Raw genomic sequence first — 18,245 nt, 5'->3', positions numbered from 1 at the left:
GGACAGCAGGGCCAGGCCAGGGTCCGGGGGCTGACCCTGAACGACCCCTGGCAGAATAGCTGTTTCAGTCAGGGTGCAGCCAGTGGGTAGGATCCAGGTGCAGTGATTCGAGCAGGGGAGGTGTAACATACAGAATTATTAACTATAACAGGATTGGAATGCCCTGGTCAGAGCCCCATCTTCCACCCTCAGGCTGAGAGCCAGACCTTGCTCTAGAGGCTCAGCCACGGTGCACTGGATAGCAAAGAAATTGCTGGGGTGCCACGGCAGCAGAACTTGCTAGGAGTCCGCCCTCCGCTGTGCTGGCAGCTGTTGCAGAAGAATACTGGGGGAAGGTGCTGGCCACTGGGTGCGTGGGGGAAGCTGCACGTGTATCGGGACTCATCCTGGGTGAGCCGGGCATGTTGCCAGGGGTGTCCTTAGCACCTTGCAGCCGGGAAAAGAAGCCTCTTCTCCTGCGGTGTCTCTCCAGCGCCCTCTACTGACAACACTTAATATGGTGCCAGCCAGAAGTTCAGCTCCTTTATCAGGAGGAGGCAATGAAGGGTAAATTTGGGGCCGAGACGTAATAGCTGGATTACTGACACGGTCTACCCCCTTGGCTACTGAGGTTTCATGTATGTGCATCCTTCTGTGCTCACGTGAACTCTCCTGCACCAACAAAATGGCTCTGTTTTCACCTGATGAGTGAAGGATTTCTCACACGGGGACACGCAGGCTGACAGTTCGAGTCTGTTGCTGGCTATATTCACTACCAGATTCAGCCGCGACCTCCCTGGATATGCTGTTTCCCGAGGAAAAGAAACATGGGAAGAAGGAGGAAGGAGGTCTCTCTTGCTTTCACTCAGGACCTGTGCGTCACTGCCAAGACCTCTCCTCGTAACGACTTCTTGTGGATTGTGATTTGAGACAGCCTTAGCATTTCTCTCCAGTGTATTCCAAAGCCCTAAGGCAAAGACTAAATATGCCACCTCTTGTTGTTTACCCTATTGCAGGGGAGGGCAAGAGGGGCTTCCAGTGGCTGCTCCTACTCTAGCTGTGGGGCTATCTGGCCCGTGATATACATGCTTCCGTACGTGTGTGATGTGAGAAAAGGTTGGGAGGAGCAAGGAGGGGGCCGCCTCGGGAGGGACACTGCAGCAGGGCCAGTGAGGAGAGGCCAAGCCTGGGCCTGTCAGAGATTGGAAGGGGTTCCTGGTGCCTGGAGTGGAATGGGGAGCAGGCCCTGTCTGTGCAGTGCTGCCAGGAGCTGATGGTGCCAGCAGGACCTGCCCCAGCACCCATCACTTGGGCTCCCTCCTGCTTTAGCCATCCCTGTCCTGGCCTGGGATGCACCAGCCTCTGCCCCCCGCGTTGGCATCTGCTACTGTGTCTTCGTCTCCCCCCCACCTAATAACTGGCAGGAATAGGAGTGTGTGCCATTCTAACCATTGACAAGTGTCCAGTTCAGCAGCATTAAGTACATTCACATCATTGTGCAACGATCCCTGCCATCCATCTCCAGAGCTCTTCATTGTCCCCAACTGAAACTCTCTCTCCACCAAACACTGGCTTCCTGTTTCCCTCCCCCCAGCCCCTGGCAACCACCAGTCTGCTTTCTGTTTCTATGACCTTGACTACTCTGGGGACCTCGTATAAGTGGAATCGTAGTATTTCTGTGACTGGCTTATTTTACTGGCATAGTGTACTCAAGATCATGTGTCAGAATCTCCTTTCTTCTTAAGGCTGAGTAACATCGCACTGTATGCAGGACCACATTTTTATTCATTCATCTCTTGATGGACACTTGGACTGTTTCCACTTCTTGGCTATTGTGAGTCATGCTGCCATGGAGATTAGCATACAAGTGTCTGTTTGAGTCCCGCTTTTCATTCTCTTGGGGGTACACCCCGAAGCAGAATTGCTGGATCATATGGCAATTCTGTGTTTGACTTTCTGAGGAACTGCCAAATTGATTCCCTTAGGTGTCTTTCGATGGCCGTGCCATAGGCTTCCCAAGCCATGTCAGCCCATCTCCGTTTGGTGGTGGAGTATGTCTTCACAGTGTGTCATCGTTGTGCACTGTCCAGACCAAGTTCTCTCCCACCAAAGCAGACAAGCCAGGTGCCAGGACCACCATCCACTTGGATTGTGCTGCCCACCAAGCTGGCCCACATGGCTGGGACCCATCGAAGACCCTGTGCTCCGTTTGCTCTCTTAGACACCTTCAGTATCATCACACATGCAGTGGCCTCTTGGCACTTGGGGTAATGAGAAGCACCTGGTTTTGTTTGTAGGTTAAGCTCATCCCTGCAGTCACTGTTGCTCCAGGCTCAGGTGGTTGTGAAGGGGACTTTTATAGCTGGAATGGTGGCCATCATTGCCATGTAAAGTTGACCTTTGAACAACATGGATTTGAACTGTGCAGGTCCACTTACATGCCAATTTTTTAAAGCGCAGTACTATATATAAATGTATTTTCTCTTACAATTTTTTTTTAAGATTTTTAATTTTTTTTGAGTAATCTCTACACCTAACTGGGGCTCGAACTTACAACCCTGAGATCAAGAGTCATGGGTTCCACCGACTGAGCCAGCCAGGCTCCCCTCTTTATGATTTTCTTAATAACATTTTATTTTTCTCTAGCTTACTTTATTGTAAAAATATGGTATATAATACGCATAATATATAAAATACATGTGAATTGACTGCGTTATTGATAAGGTTTGTGGTGAACAGTAGGCCAGTACTAGTTAAGTTTTGGTGGAGTCAAAAGTTATACATGGATTTTTGGGGTGCCCGGGTGGCTCAGTCGGTTAAGCGTCTGACTTCGGCTCAGGTCACGATCCCAAGGTCCTGGGATGGAGCCTGGTGTCAGGCTCCCTGCTTGTGTGCTTTCTCTCTCTCTGTGTCAAATAAATAGATAAGATCTTTAAAAAAAAAAAAGTTATACATGGATTTTTGACTCTGCGGGGAGGGGGGTTGGTGCTCCTAATCCCTGTGTTCAAGGGTCAGCTGTATATGTAAATAATTTAAACATCTCTCTGCCCTACAGAAAAGAACGAGACATCCTCACCTTTGATGGTGTGGGCAGTGTCACCCTCAGCTCTGCCATTGCCAGATGCTGAACTCACAGGAATGTGTTTTCTGGCTTCCCAGGAGTCAGTTCCTGACAGATGAGCCCCGCATGCCCTGCCTGGGATCGGCCCAGCGATGGTGGCGCTTCGTCTGAGCCTGCCACTTTGTAGGCCTGCTGGTGAAAGGCGTGGCTCCTGAAGCATTTCTCCTTCTCTGGAGCCTCATTCAGGCATCGTATCATCTGTTTCTCCACTAGAGAAAGCATAACCCACCGCGGTGTATGCATCTTGTGGTCTGTTCCGCCCAGATGTGGCAGTCCCAGTGTGTTGCTGAGTGACACTCACTGGGCGCAGGCAAGGAGGGAGCCAGCTCCGCACCTGCCCAGGCAGTGAATGTGAGCATGGCCACTTCTGCAGAGCATCTCCAGGCCTGACGCTGGGCTGGGCCCTGGTGTCATGGATCCCATGGTCTACACCTCCTATCCCCTGTGTCACCATCCCACTGCCCCTCGCTGTTGGGGATGCCCATCCCTCCAGATGTGGCAGCTGTCCCCATGTCACATCCCACTGCTGCCTCCCCGCAGGCACTGCCCTGGCATGATTCCCCAAATGCCCTCGGGCCTCCCCGTCTGTCTGCTTGGTGCTGAGCTGGCCTTTGTAAGGTGGGCTCCTTGGGTGTCTCTCCCTCTTGGGGTTGCTCTGGCATGGTGCATCACGGCCCCTGCCCAGACGTGCGATTCCCCTGGATGGTCCCAGCCTCTGCCTCCCAAGCCCATTGTGACCTGGCACTTGGAAACTCCAATTTTTGGTGATGGTTACCCAGTGAGAGTACTGTCTGGGTGCCTGTTGGTTCTGTTCGTACAGATGTTAGTACCGATATCTGCAGCACTGCAGCAAGGAGCGTAGCAGATAAATTATTTTAGCAGCCTGTGAGATGCTGACTTAGAACTTTTCCGTGCTGGCTGCAGCTTTGCTCAGGGGTCCCAATGACCTTGCTCTGTAGAGGTAGCGGTGTTTCCCTGGGATTCCAGTTATTTCCCTGATAGTAAAGGGGTACATGCTCTTTGAAAAAAAGTCATACCCTACAGGATGTATAAAGTAAAATGTGAGCCCCCATAACCCCTATGGTAGGCTGATGGTTCCCAAGATTCCTGCCTCTGCTGTACACACCCATGTCATTCATTCCTCTGGTTGCATGTGGGACTGTGTGGCTAAATGTGAGGGGATTTTGCCAATGTGACAGAAAACCCTAATCGGTTGACTTGGAGTTAGTCAAGTGAGAGCAGTCCTGGGTGGGTCTGGCGTAATCAGGAGACTCCCAAGTGGAGCCAAGCTCCCCCTGAAGAGGTAAGCTGCTGTGCTTGGAGGGACCCATGGCCAGGAACTGGGGGTGGCCCCCAGGAGTTGAGAAAGTTCTGTAGGATGGGAATTCTGCAGCGACCTCAGGAACATGAGGAAGAAGCTGAGCCTCAGCGGCACCCTGCTGGTTGGCACCTTGGGTGCTAGCTGCCTCAGGGGCCGCTGAGCAGGGCACCTAGCACATGCGGGCCCGTGCTCCTGACCACAGATTGAGATGAGAAGTAGGCGTCGCTCTGAGCCGCTGTATACGCACACTGTGTGTGGCAATTTGTAAGGCCCCATAGAAAACCAGTACGCTCGCTCTGAGCCGCTGTACACGCACACTGTGTGTGGCAATTTGTAAGGCCCCATAGAAAACCAGTACGCTCGCTCTGAGCCGCTGTACACGCACACTGTGTGTGGCAATTTGTGAGGCCCCATAGAAAACCAGTACGCTTCCCATCAGGTAACATTCTCATGGCTGTCACGTAACCACCGTCTTTATCAAAATATCTGTTTAAACTCATGAGCTGATTCCCCTTGTTGGCTCCAGTCTGGGGGGGCTGCTGGGTGAGCTGTCCCATCCTTCTGGTGGCTTCCATGGGACTCATCACTGCTGGTGACGTCACTGGGCCATGAGCCTGTGCTGCTAAACCGCTACCTGGTGCTAAACTCTCCCCAGATGGTGCACAGACTTGCTTCCTCAGATGGTGCAGAGACCCCCCCCCCATACCCCATAGTACACAGATTCACCCCCCCAGATGGTGCACAGACCCACCCCAGATGGTGCACTGACTCACCTTCTAGACGACACACAAGTCACTCCCCCAGATGGTGCACTGACTCACCCCCTAGATGGTGCTCAGACTCACCCTCCCAGATGGTGCTCAGACTCAGCCATCCCAGATGGTGCTCAGATTCAGCCATCCCAGATGGTACACACTCACTCTCTCCCCCAGATGGTGCGCAGACCCCTCCCCCCAGGTGGTGCGCAGACTCACTCTCTCAGGTGGTGCGCAGACCCACCTGATAACTCCAGACAGTGCACAGACCCACCCCCAGATCATGCACAGACTCACCCCCAGTAGTAGGCTGAGGAGTGGCCATCAATGATGAGTAATTAGTGGTTTCAGTTATTAGAACAAAACAAAGCCTTGCTGTCCTCAGACCCCCTGAGGTGGGCATGGCCCCTGCCCCTGGGCGCTGTGGCACAGATGGCCTTTTATTGGTATTGCAGTACCCAGAAGTGGTGAGGGAGGGAATACTTTCTCTTGCTTGGAGCCTTGATGTGGGTACTCATCGTGCCCACGTTTCCCAATTAGGTATTAAATGGAATCCCCAGCAAACCACTAGCAGTTCAGCCAAATAGCGACTCTTGTGGCAGAAATAACCCAGCAGTTAATATTCCTAGTTATTAACAAACACATGTCACTGCTCCTTTTTTAAAAAATAGTAGGGAGTTGAAAATCTTAGGACAGAAGGTTCTGCTTTGTCAGCTTTTTTGTTTGTTTGTTTTCCCTCCCTCATTTTTTCTTTTCTGGAGACTTACGTAAGAATCAGAACCGGAAACCAATAGCACCAGTCTCCGTTTGGGAAGCACCTCCCTGGCCTCCCCGGCCTCCCTGGCCTCCCCGGCCTCCCTGGCCCCCTCTCACCGCAGGTGGAAGGATGAGTGAGAGGAGGAGCGGTGTTGGGTGTCTGAAGGAGGACAGTTTCCTGACCATATGGAATGACCTCTGCCCACAGGGGTTGGTGGGGTGCCCAGCCCACACAAGCAGCCTATGGGAGCCTTGCCAGCCGGGTTGGATCCAGAATTGAGTCGCAGAAGGAAGGGCCAAAGCAGATGTGGCAGAAGATAGGGGTCAGGGCCCTGCTGGCTTCTCCCTGAGGCTGTCTACCTCAACCCGGGGCTGAGGTCTGGAAGGTGGAGCTGCAGAAGATCGTTCTGTGAATGGCTGGGGTTCGTATCAGGGTCGCCGACTGCTCCCTGAGTTCCTGTACCCGAGACCTGGAGCAGCCTGGGGTGCGGTGTCCGGGGATAGAGAGCAGCCGCAGGCTGGACAGGTGTCCCAAAGGTGGTGAGACCCCCAGGGCAGATCTGGAGGGTTTGATGGCCACGCACAGCCCTTGGCCATGTTGGTGCCTGTGGCTGGGACTGCATGGGGAGGTACAGAGTTGGGGGGGTCACACACTGTGGGCACAGGATGAAAGCACTTCTGTGGGCCTGGGCGGTGGTGCAGGTGCCAGTTTCACTTTCCATTTTATGAACAACTTTGTCAACTCCTATTTTACCACAAGCAAATGTTCATTAACATTTTTTTAAGGTTTTGTTAATTTGAGAGAGAGAGAGTGCATGCGTGAGCAGGGGGGAGGGGCAGACGGAGAGGTACAAGCTGACTGTCCGCTGAGCAGGGAGCCTGACACGGGGCTCGATCCCAGGACCTGGAGATCATGACCTGAGCTGAAGGCAGACTCTTAACCGACTGAGCCACCCAGCTGCCCCTAAATGTTCATAAACATGTAAGAGTCAATACAGAAATTATTTTTGAAGATTCCTTAGGGTCTGACCGCTGACTAGACTGACTTAGTTTCAGACCCAGTGTGACCACAGGTGGCCAAGCCGTAGCTCCTGGCCCCACATCCTCTGTGCACCTGCCCGTGGTGCTCAGAGGGTCCTTTGACTGTCACTTCTTAGACCCAGAGGTCTCATGGACGTGGCAGTCCCACTTAGTCACTGTCTGTGTTCTTATTTAAAATGGCAAAGCCAACCGGAAACTTTGTTTTCTTATGTTAAAACTGGAGCTCTTTTGAAAACGTTCACATCTTTTCTACTTGCCAAGAAAAAACTTGTTGGATGCATAATGCAAAAAACTAGAGAAACACAGAGGTTCTTACCCACTTCCCCCAAACACCCCAAAATGCAGGACAGCAGCCTCCAGAGATCCTGTGCTCTGCTGCTCCTCCAGGTGTCCCCAGGGCCCTTCCGGTGGGCGTGCTCCCATTTCCAGGAAGTCCTGGGCTCAGGCTCATTGGGAATGGCTTCAGGGAAAGGGACAGATGTACCGAATGGGTACTTCTCTGCCACCGGGGCACCTGGGACATGCTTGGTGCCAGCTGCTCAGGGCCCTCATCTGTGCAGGTCCTGCCGCCCTTTCTGGGTGAGTGGGGGTATGCAGGGTGGGATGGGATATGCGTCTTTGCCCAGCATCACCTCTTTCTTCGGCAGGGTTCTGGGGCACAGTCTTGGCCGAAGGCTCCCTAGGAAACCCACTACTCTGGAGCCATCACTGATCTCTGTTTCCTGAGGGTTCCTGTCCTCTTTAGGACTTGCCTGTGTTGCTGTGAAGGCAAAAAAAAAATTTTTTTTAAAGATTTTATTTATTTGACAGAGACACAGCGAGAGAGGGAACACAAGCAGGGGAAGTGGGAGAGGGAGAAGCAGGCTTCCCACTGAGCAGGGAGCCCGATGCGGGGCTCGATCCCAGGACCCTGGGATCATGACCTGAGCTGAAGGCGCTTAACGGCTGAGCCACCCAGGCACCCTTCAAATTTTCTGTTAACAGGAGAAAAAAATTGCCTTTTCTGTTTTCCCCTGAGACCTTTAGTCATGCTTTCTCTTTCAGGCTCATCCTGGCGGCCAACAGGGATGAATTTTACCACAGACCATCCAAGTTAGCTGACTTCTGGGGGAACAACAATGAGGTCCTCAGTGGTGAGTCTTTCCTCAGGGGGGCAGCCACAACATGGCAGGAAGTAGGAGCTCCTGAGTGCTTTTAACTGTTACTGGTGCTGCTTCTCAGTGTAAGTGCAGAACGAATGAGTGGCCGCTGACTGGTCCCATGGGGGAGGCTCCCAGGTTGGGTTCTGGGGCCAGCACTGAGGTGACCAGCCCCGAAGTGTCTGCCCAGCACCGTCCTCATGTTTCATGGGTTGTGGACTCCCAGAGAAGTAGCTGGAAGGATCAGTTGGTTTTATTTGGATCCACCTTTTCGCTGTGGGCGTGTGGTTGGGTTTGTACGAGGTGCAGGTTCACATTCGGTCACTCTGTGCAGCGTCATAATGGTGGGCATGCATGTGTGCGCTCATGCTGGCACGCCTCGCTCCGGAGCTGGTCTGAATTTGGGGAGCAGAGGCTTGCCTGGAGCACATGGGAGCTGCACGAGGAGTTCCCACAGAGGGAGGGGACAGCTGTGTCCCCTGCTCGCTCAGCTGGCAGCCTCCCTGAGTGCCATGGACAGAGAGCAGTTTCTGCCCATGGGGCAGGCAGGGGTCTACTTGGAGGGCATGTGGACAGGTGTTGGCCAGGCCAGGGTCTCTCTGCCTGCGAGCTAGGCATCAGGGAAGCACAAGGGAGCCTGGCAGACCTGACAAGAGTGCTCAGGTGCCCAGTGGGCTGATTGGGTAACCTCAGGCGTCTGGAGACACCAGGTGTGCCCTGCTTTGCCTGCAATGTCTAAAAGCTTGACTGTGGAACTTCCACGGAAGGCCTCCTATGTAGGCTGGTTGGGCGGTGGTGTGAGGAAAACACTGTCCAGGCTGGATCGTCCTGGTGCCATGTGGGAAGAGGACAGGGGTGGGGAGACTGAGGGGAGACTGAGGCAGGGCAGTGTCGTGGACAGGAGATCTGACAGGTGGTGGGGAAAGCTGCTGTGAGGCTGTGAGATGAGACCCCTCTCGCTGAGTGCAAGAGGGAGAAGAGGCTAAGTCTCTGGATTCTGTCTTGGCTTCCTCAGAAGCTGCACAGGAGACCTTGGAAACGTCTAGATGTGCGGACAGAAGTGGGGGGCAGGAGACCCCTATTGTGTAAGCTCCAGGTACTTCAGTACAGTAACCCAAGGGGGGCCATGTATGTGGGGTCCTTGGCTGGGCCATGGCTCTCCCAGAGGTCGAGGGTCAGGCCTACAGGGCTACGTGAGGAGGACTGAGGGGAACCTGTGGGCCTGGCCAGTACCATGCCAACCATCCTGAGCTAAAGTAGAATGGAAGGGGGTTATGGGGATGGGGATGGGGCAGGCTGTGTATGTCGCTGCTGCAGGGCATGAATGGGAGGCTGTAGTGGCATGGGGGTGGGGGAACTGGTCAGGGTGGGTGGGGTGAGGGGTGAGGGCCTGATGACACTTCTTGAGTGTCTTTGTAGATGAGGACACTTGATGAAGGGTTAGCCTGTTTGGGCTTCTTTGGCTATCCTGGCCACCTGGGCACCATGCTGCTTAGGCGCTCAGGCCTGCACCCTGCCCCTAAATCAGGGCCAAGCCCTGCTGAGGGGTTCTAGCCACTTGGAATCCTTCACCCTTTGTAGTGATTTGGAGTTGGTCTCTGGCGTGCTGATACGGGGGTCCTGCTTAGTGGGAGGGCAGCCCTTTTGCACGACAGTGCTAGGTGAGCCCAGTGGCCACTGCACCAGTTAGGGCTGGAAGACACTAAGATCCACATCTTCCCACCATCTGACATCACCCAATTGTGTGCAAAATTGTTCTCTAATTTTGGTTCTCCAAATGTGATCTGTGAGCTAGTAGCATCAATATTGCTTGGGAACTTGTTAGAAGTTTGGAAAAATTGGGGTATTATTTTTAAAATACTTTTTCTGTTTCCTGCGCTCTCTTCTCAATCTCTTTCCCTCTCTCTGCCTATTCACATGTATGTTAGTTTTCTTGAGGTTGTCCCACACTTCGATGATGCTCCGTTCATTTTTTTAAAAGATTTTATTGATTAGTTTTTTAGAGAGCAAGCGTGCACATGCATGCATGCATGGGGGGGGGGGCAGAGGAAGAGAGAGAGAATCTCAAGTAGGTGCACCACTGCACCCAGAGCCTGACGCAGGGCTCAGTCTCACGACCCTGAGATTATGACCTGAGCCAAAATCAAGAGTCAGATGCTTAACCAACTCAGCCACCCAGGCGCCCCGATGATGCTCAGTTCATTTTTAAAAACCCTGTTCTCTCTCTGTTTCATTTTAGATCATTTCTATTGCCATATCTTCACATTCACTAATCTTTTTTTCTGCAGTGTCTAATCTGCTTTTAACCCCATCGTATATGTTTTTTATCTCACACGTTGTAGTTTTTATGTCTGGGAATTCAGTTTTTCTATCTTCTTCATATGTTCTTAACTGTTTTAGCATACAGAGTGTAGTTTTAGTAACTGTTTGAATATCCTTGTCTGCAAAGTCTGACATCTGTCAGTTCCAGTTCAATTTCAGTAGATTAATTGAACTTTTAGTAAGCAGGGCCATGTTTTTCTGCATCTTTGAATGCTTGGTCATTTTTGATTGGATGCCAAACATTTATGGATTTTATCTTGTTTGGGGATTAAATATTTTTGTATGCCTATAAATATTCTTGAGATTTGTTCTGGGACACAGCCAAGATGCTCAGAAACAGTTTGATCCTTTCAGGTCTTGCTTTTAAGTGTTTTTCAGGTCTTGGTTAAGTGGCTCTGAAGCTATGCCCAGTCTAAGGCCAGTGATGCCCTATTTCTCAGGCAAGATGCTTCTGTCTTCCCTTGCCTGTGCTCCCTGGATCTTGAGGTTTTTCCAGGCTGACTTCTGGGAACAGGCCTGTGTAAGCACTGTCTCCTCTAATCTTTCTGAATGGTTCTTTCCTGGCCACTGGTAGTTTCCTCACACACATGTACTGATCGGCTGTCTGGGGTTCTGTGCAGCTCTCTCCTCTCTGGTCCTCTGTCCCAGGAGCTGTGGTCTCCTCAATTTCCCCAGGCTCCCAGCCCTTCTCCTCGGCCAGGGAGTCCAGTGGACTCTGCCTGGGCCTCCTCCTCATGCGGTGTCTTGGAGACTCTCTCCAGTCTTGGGGTTCACCTAGTTTGTTTCTTGTCTCGGAGATCTCTCTGTCCTTTGTTTTTTGGTGTTCAGTGTCTTGAAACCCATTGTTTCATGTATTTTATTTTTTGGTGGTTTTAGGTAGGAGAGTAAATCTGGTCCCTATTGATTGGCCAGATGTGGAATTCTTGTTTACTTTTCGATGTTTGATTTGTAGGAGTCTTTTCTGCATCCCGGATTGGAGTCCCTTGTTGGATAAATGTATCGCCTACTCATTTTCTTAATGACATCTTCTGGTGAGCAGAATATTTTCTTTTAGTGAAGTGAAGTTTACTCTTTTATAGTTTATTCTGTTTGTGTCTTTGCCCACCCTAAGGCCATAAAGATGTTTTCCTCTTTTTGCTTCTGGAAGCCTTTTGATTTGGGGTTTTGTGTTTGGTCTCCGATTTATCTTACATTTTTTACCTGGTGTGAGGTAGCGGTTGAGATTCATATCTCACCCCCCCACATCTTTCCAGCTCTTCTAGCCTTATTTATTGAATAGATACTCTTTCGCCTATTGCATTCCTATAGCAACTTGGTTGAAAATCAGTTGAACACACACGTATGGATCTATTTTGGACTCCTTTGTGCCCTATTGATCTGTTCGTCTGTCATGATGCCAACATCACAGTGTCTCAATTACTGCAGCTTTTTTAGCAAGTTTTGCAATCAGGGGGTGTTAAGTCCTCCAGCTTTGTTCTATTTCAGGAGTTCTTTGGCCATCCTGGCTCTTTTGTGTGTGCATATAAATTTTAGAGTCAGCTTGTTAATTTCTAATAAACAGAAAGCTTGCTGGGATTTGGTTTTGGGTTGTGTTGACTCTTCTGGCCATTTGGAGAAGACTGTCATCTTAACAATATTGACTCTTCGGTTGAGGAACAGGGCATATCTCTCTCTCTTTTAATTAAAGCTTCTTGACTTCTCTCAGCGCTGCTCTGTGGTTTTCAGTCTTTAGTCGTTACACATTTTTCCTTAAATGTTGTTTTACGGCTTGGTTTGTTTAATGCTATTATTGTAAATGGCATTTTTAAATTTTTTTTTCTGATTCTTGCCTTTATTTACTTACCAGTTCTAGTAGATTTTTTAAAAATTAATTTATTTTTTAGTAATTTCTGTATCCAACATAGGGCTCAAACTCAGGACCCTGAAATCAAGTGTCCCATGCTCTTCTGACTGAGCCAGCCAGGTGCCTCCTAGCAGATTTTTTTTTGTTTTTTTTTTTTGGTAGATTCCTTTTGGATTTTCTTCACCTGTAATCCAGTCGTCTACAAATAAAGACACTTTATTTCTTCCTTTCTGATCTTTCCATCTTTTATTTCTTTTACTGTTATAATTTATTATTATTATAAAAATTACATTTTAATGATTTAGCTGCTTTTACCCCAGTCTTCAACTGAAATGATGCTCTAATCTAGGAAGACACTTTTCTATGGCTTTAAGGGCCTTACCAGCCCAGTGGTGAGGCCCCATGGAGGACTGACCGTGGCTTGGGCCTGTGGGGTGGGAATGAGGCAAACAGGCGGACCCAGATGTGGCTCCTAGTGAAGCAACCACCCTGAGGGCCTATGTGTCCTGCTGGGGGAGGACAGCCAATGGCCCTGCCCCTGACCCAGGATGTGGGGTTGGGGCCTGGTGCCGTTGCTAGGATGGACCTGGCACTGTGCTCCCAGCCCAGTGTTGATCCAAGTGTCAGGATGCATTCCACACATGCCAGGTCCCACCGCAAGCTTTCAGGGACTCCCATGGGCATCAGATGTCATCCTGGGGGCAGGGTCTCTCTCACATGCCCTGTGGGCTTTGGGGCTGCCTTGCCCTGCGTGGTTCAAGCCCCTGTGCCTTAGCCAGGGCTGCTGGGCTAAGCATGTATCTCCCTAGGACACAGGGACAGGGCAGTAGGTGCTACTGGTAGTGACACTATCATCTGTTACAGGGCTTGACATGGAGGAAGGCAAGGAAGGAGGCACGTGGCTGGGCATCAGCACACGGGGGAAGCTGGCTGCACTCACCAACTACCTGCAGCCACGGCAGGACCGGGATGCCCGGGGCCGAGGTACCGTGGGGCCGTGGTGGAGGGGGCGGGGCGGGGGGGCGGGCTGTCCTTGGGCACATGCAGACACAGGAGGAGGAAGAAGAGGGGTGGTTCTGGCTCTGAGGCCCACTGGCTGGCATCACTGTGGGAACCCCCCTCTGCCTGGTCCACGGGGCACCTACCTGCACAGACATGGTTTGCCCCTCTCAGGGAACACTCTCCACATTTGTGCCCCCAGTGTCACTTCTGGCTGTTGTCATTGTCCCGCACCTATAAGATGTTTGCAGAGCAATACGCCGTGGGAAGACAGCTCCATGTACACACATTGTCCCCACCGGAGATTTTTTCCCCTCATGCTGTACTTCCATTCTGGGTGTAATGGCAGAAAAAAAAAAAATTAAAGCCGAACAAAAACAGAGTTCTTGATGCAGACCTCCTTAGCTGCCAGGCCAATGAGGTATGGCTGGTGTGGTTGGTGTTTAGCCTGCACTGGCCCCATGTCAGTCTCCCCAGCAAGAGGGACTCAGTCCTGCTGCCTCGGCCATGTGTGTCTGTCCCCTACCCACAGGTGAACTTGTGACCCACTTTCTGACTACAGACATGGACAGCTTGTCCTACTTGAAGAAGGTCTCTGCGGAGGGCCACCTGTACAACGGCTTTAACCTCATAGCAGCTGACCTGAGGTGGGTCTGCTGGGAGGGAGACGGCAGCCCATCGGGCACTGTCACAGAGCTGAGTTGTGGGCTTGACAGGAAGTGGGGTTTCCACCCTGCCACTCAGCTTGGGGTACTGTGGCAACCTCTCCAGGGACATCACTCCTGGTGGGCATGGTGCAGGTCCCCTGGGCTCACCGACTATTGAGGGGACGCAGGGAACAGAGCCTGGGCTTCCCGTGGCAGCGTGAGGGCTGTTGGGCTCCTACACGCGAGCTGTAGCATGACTGCAGTGGGCATCTCCAGCCACGGGGGGCACTGCTTGCCCATGCCGGTCCTTTGCCCCTGAGGTCTCCTGCACATGTCGGTGGCTAAGGAGTGCCCTGTTTTGGACTGCACCTCACTTGCCCTGCTGTCTGGTGTGCAGAGGTGCCCCCGGCTGGAGATGGAAGGTCCAAGCACCGCCGACTGGTCCCGAGCAGCCCGGCAGCTGGCGGTGGTCAGGTGCTGCTGAGCTCTGGGGCCTCACAGTGGCTTCTTCAGGGCAGTGTGTCTGAGCATGGGGTGTGGCTCATCTCAGCTTCTGCAAGGGGCTCATTGGACAGCTCCAGGGCCTGTCTGGAGTTGTCAAGGGGCAGCACAGCTGTCCCAGCTGCCCATGGGCCCCATCACCAGAGGACCTGAAGGTTCTGCTGCACCATCATTTGGGGGAAGCCTTTCCCTACCTGGAGTCAGGCAGATAGGGAAGGAGCAGAAGCAGGAGGAAGGGTCCCTGAGAGGCCTGGAGCCTCAGGGGTGCCTGCACTGGCTGAGAGTCAGGAGAGAGGTTGCTGGCACCCGGCAGAGGGCCCCTGGCAGTTGGGGTGTTGCCAGGCCCAGTGAGGCACACAGAGGTGCGGCACTAGCCAGCAGTTACCCGGATGGCTGTGTGGTGGTGGCTGTTGAGCCCTTCGTGTGCAGCACCTGGCACATCCTCACAGCTGCTCCCTGTGCACCTGCTGTGGCTGAGTTCCGGTGGGCAGCTGACGTGGCTAAGGCCCCTGAGGGTGTGTGGTGGGGCCGGGGTCTCCTGGTGCTGCTCTGGGCTATTGGCTGGGGTCCAGGTGCCCCTGGCGACAGTAGCCCCATCCCACCAAGTAGGCACCAGGTTGGGAAGGAGCGCTGCGCTTGTGGCCTTGGTGCCACTGGACACCGGCTTGCAGTGTCTGTGTTTCTGAGGTGCTGGCTGGCTGCTGTTGGGCTGCGGCCTGGCTTCTCCGGGTGTGTTTGTCTGTGTGGCTCCCATGCCTGGACCCTGGCCATGGCCCTGCATTAGCTTAGGCGCCATCTACACTGCTACAGACCCCATGGGGCTGTCTCTAGCCCAGCGCCTATTGCTCAGCAACATTTGCTGGGGGCTGGCTGAGGAGCGGGCGCTCGTCTGCTTCCCATGGTGGACACTGAGCCTTGAGGGAAAGCGATTGTTGGTGTTTGGTGCAGAGTAGCCGGGGTCTTGTGGCACCCTTGTCCCCCGGGGTGGGAGGTGACCCCAGAGCCCGTGCTCAGGACTGTTGATCAGATGCAAGGAGAGCAGCTAGGGCTGCGTACTGGGTGTCAGGCTCCCACCCGGCCCTTTCTCCAAGTGTGCAGACAGATGTGACAGATGTTAGACACTATTGAGAGTCTTGGTGCATAAGGCAGATCACGGCAGGTGGGGGAGTGGTAATGCCACAGCCATGAAGGGTGGCCAGTGTGGAGAGGCCCTGGCTGGGCGTCCTCACCTCCGATGCCCCAGGGCCCATGCGCATTTCTCAGAGCAGGCCACACAGAGTGGCTGGTAGATTCAGGCATTGGTGGGAACAGCCCGACAGGGCAGGTGGCATGTCCTGTGCTCCCTCCTGGGGGACTTGCACTTTACAGATGTGGCCTGGGGATGGCAGGGGGTTTGTGAATTTGTCCTTCAGTGAAGTGAGCATCCATCGTCCTTCCCCCCTGCCCTCCCCTTGTGTACCCCCACTGCCAATGCCCCAGAGGCCAGTGGATGTCGTCAGCTTCCACCGGGGGAGGTGGTCAGTACCCTGCGGTTGGCCCATGACCAGACACCTAGCCTGAGCCTACCTCCTTCCACAAGGAGCCCCAGGCCCACTGTACCTTGAGTGTCCACTGCATGTGGCCTGCTCAGCCCCACGTCTGCTGCATGGATCGACACATCGATGTGGAGGCTGCAGTGGCCATGGGAGGAGGTGGGTGTTGGCATGGGCCGTTGCTACCCCAGGCCCTCTCCTGCACGCCATGGGCAGCTCCTGGAGGGCAACTTCCGTGCCCTCCTTGCTCTGCCTATGCAGGGACCGCTTTGTTTGTCATTCTCTGTACATCTGACTCGGTCTGGGAGACCCGCAGCCCAGCAGGACTCAGTGCTCAGCAGCCATGTCAAGTGGCTGGGTGACGAGGGCCCCGTGCTCTGAGTGGACACCTGCATGGGCAGGCGGCTCCTGCAGGTGGGCTTGGACCCCTCAGTGCCTGAACAGCTCTCCTGGCTCCTGGGACCACAGGGTCAGAGCCTGCCTCCCTAGACACAGCCCTCAAGGATAGGTGGTGGCCAGGGCAACCGAGCGGGTTATGCCCAAAGGCCAGGTGTGGAGGGCTGAGGCCAGAGGGTGGAGGGAGTCAGCAGTCAGCAAGCCACCCCAGCAGTAGGTGTCAGAAGGAAGTCAGGGTCAAGAAGAAGAGAGCCTCATAGCTATCATGGCCAGTCCCTGACCAAGCATGGCAGGAGTGGGTGTTCAGTCCACGGTGCTTCATGCTTTCTAGCTTTTTGCCTATAAACAAAATTTTTTTCTGGAGTCATTAGCCAGATATCTTAAGAAATGAGCCAGGGGTGGTGGGGAGGAAAAACACGAGCAGAATATGAAGCCACCTGGAGCCAGGGTGGGTGCAGCCAGAGGGATTCCCTGGCAGCCCCACCCGGCCCTTTCTTTGCAGTGGTTCACCCTGGAGGCTGAGGTCCCTGTGCAGCGTTCTCTGCACCTGTGGGTAGGTGGCTCCAGGAAGAGTGCTTCTCTAGTTTGCAGAGAAGGCAATTTCAAGGAAGATTTACTATGGTATTTAGGAGTGGGAACATTTTCAGCTCTGAGCAATTTGAGCTATTTTTAAATGCATACTCAGCACATAAAAGTAGGCAAATGTGATCTTTAGTGCTTTGTTCAGAAGCCTCTCTTACCCTGGGGCATCCCACTGTGTCTGGAGGTATCCGGAGATGGTCTGTGGGGGTGGGGACGGGTGTCTGGGGGTGCAGTGCAGTTATTAACACACACAGCCCACAAGTGCTGGTGCCATGAGGGCATGCAGTGAGGCAGGAGGGTCTTTTACATGCTGCCCCTCCCAGGCTGCTCCCAGGCCAGTGGTCTCCGTGGTGAGCTGGGAGTCAGGAGCCAGGGGTCTCAAAGATCCTACCTGTGAGGCCCCTGAGAGGCTGGGGCCCTGACTACCTCCTGTCCTGGTTGCAGTGAGCCATTGTCCCTGTGCTGTGGAGGTTGGCAGGCAGTGAGAGATTTGGATAGCCCATGGCTCCCATCTGACCCTCTCTCTCCTCCCTGTCCACAGCACAGAGAAGGGAGATGTCATTTGTTACTATGGAAACCGGGGGGAGCCCGAGCCAGTCGTCCTGGCACCAGGTAAGCCTATTCTGGTGGGTGGTGACAAGGTGGGGGCTGCTTCTGTGGGGACACTTCTGTACTTTTCAGAGACTGGGTCCCTGTCACAGTTCTCTCCTGGGATTATGCTACTTGGCCGTTTATGTGTCTTATGTCCCCATAGTGGCCTGTGGCCTACACTTGTCAGGCTGACCACAGCCAGGGCCACCTTCCCCTAGCACTGAACCCATGACTGCCCAGAGAGAATTGAAAACTGAAACTGTGTGCACAAAAGGACACAGAGGCCCCTCCTACCCCCAATTCTGTGCATTGGCCCAGAGGCCTTTGTGGAACTATCTGGAAACTACTCCTGTGATGCCCTCTCTCAGTTCTCAGTACTTGAAATCCTGTGACTGGAGATGCTTGTTTTCTGCTAAAGGGAGGAAGGAAGGGACAGAGAGAGGAAAGGTGGCAGGGAGGGAGCAAGGTCATTTCAAATCCATCGTGTAGTTTCGCTGAGTTTGACCCTGCCTGATCGTGTCACTTTTTAAAAATAACAGCTTCATTGAGATGTAATTCACATATCATACAATGTACTCACTTAAATGGTACCATTCAGTAGATTTTAGTTTATCCGCAAAGGTGTGCAACTATCACTGCTGTTGAACCCTGTGACATTTTCATCACCCCAAAAAGAAACCTCTGTCCCCATTAGCACTCACCGCCCCCCCCCCATCCCTC

General features: G+C 53.0%; 1 protein-coding gene across 3 annotated transcripts in view; it reads left to right on the top strand.

Moving 5' to 3' along the window:
- TANGO2 (transport and golgi organization 2 homolog) overlaps positions 1-18,245 on the top strand; it is a 37,966-nt gene that overhangs the window by 13,064 nt on the left and 6,657 nt on the right. For all 3 annotated transcript variants that reach the window (XM_087857503.1, XM_045815110.2, XM_045815109.2), the window contains exons 3-6: positions 8,018-8,106; positions 13,142-13,261; positions 13,809-13,923; positions 17,476-17,546. In XM_087857503.1, coding sequence (XP_087713629.1) covers positions 8,018-8,106; positions 13,142-13,261; positions 13,809-13,923; positions 17,476-17,546 — 395 coding nt within the window. The remainder of the gene's footprint in view (positions 1-8,017; positions 8,107-13,141; positions 13,262-13,808; positions 13,924-17,475; positions 17,547-18,245) is intronic.

Source organism: Ursus americanus, chromosome 30, assembly GCF_024610735.1.
Source record: "Ursus americanus isolate L20-20 chromosome 30, mUrsAme1.1.p, whole genome shotgun sequence".
Taxonomy (NCBI): domain Eukaryota; kingdom Metazoa; phylum Chordata; class Mammalia; order Carnivora; family Ursidae; genus Ursus; species Ursus americanus.
Note: the sequence above shows the minus strand (reverse complement) of the source record. Positions and strands in the feature narration are given on the sequence as shown.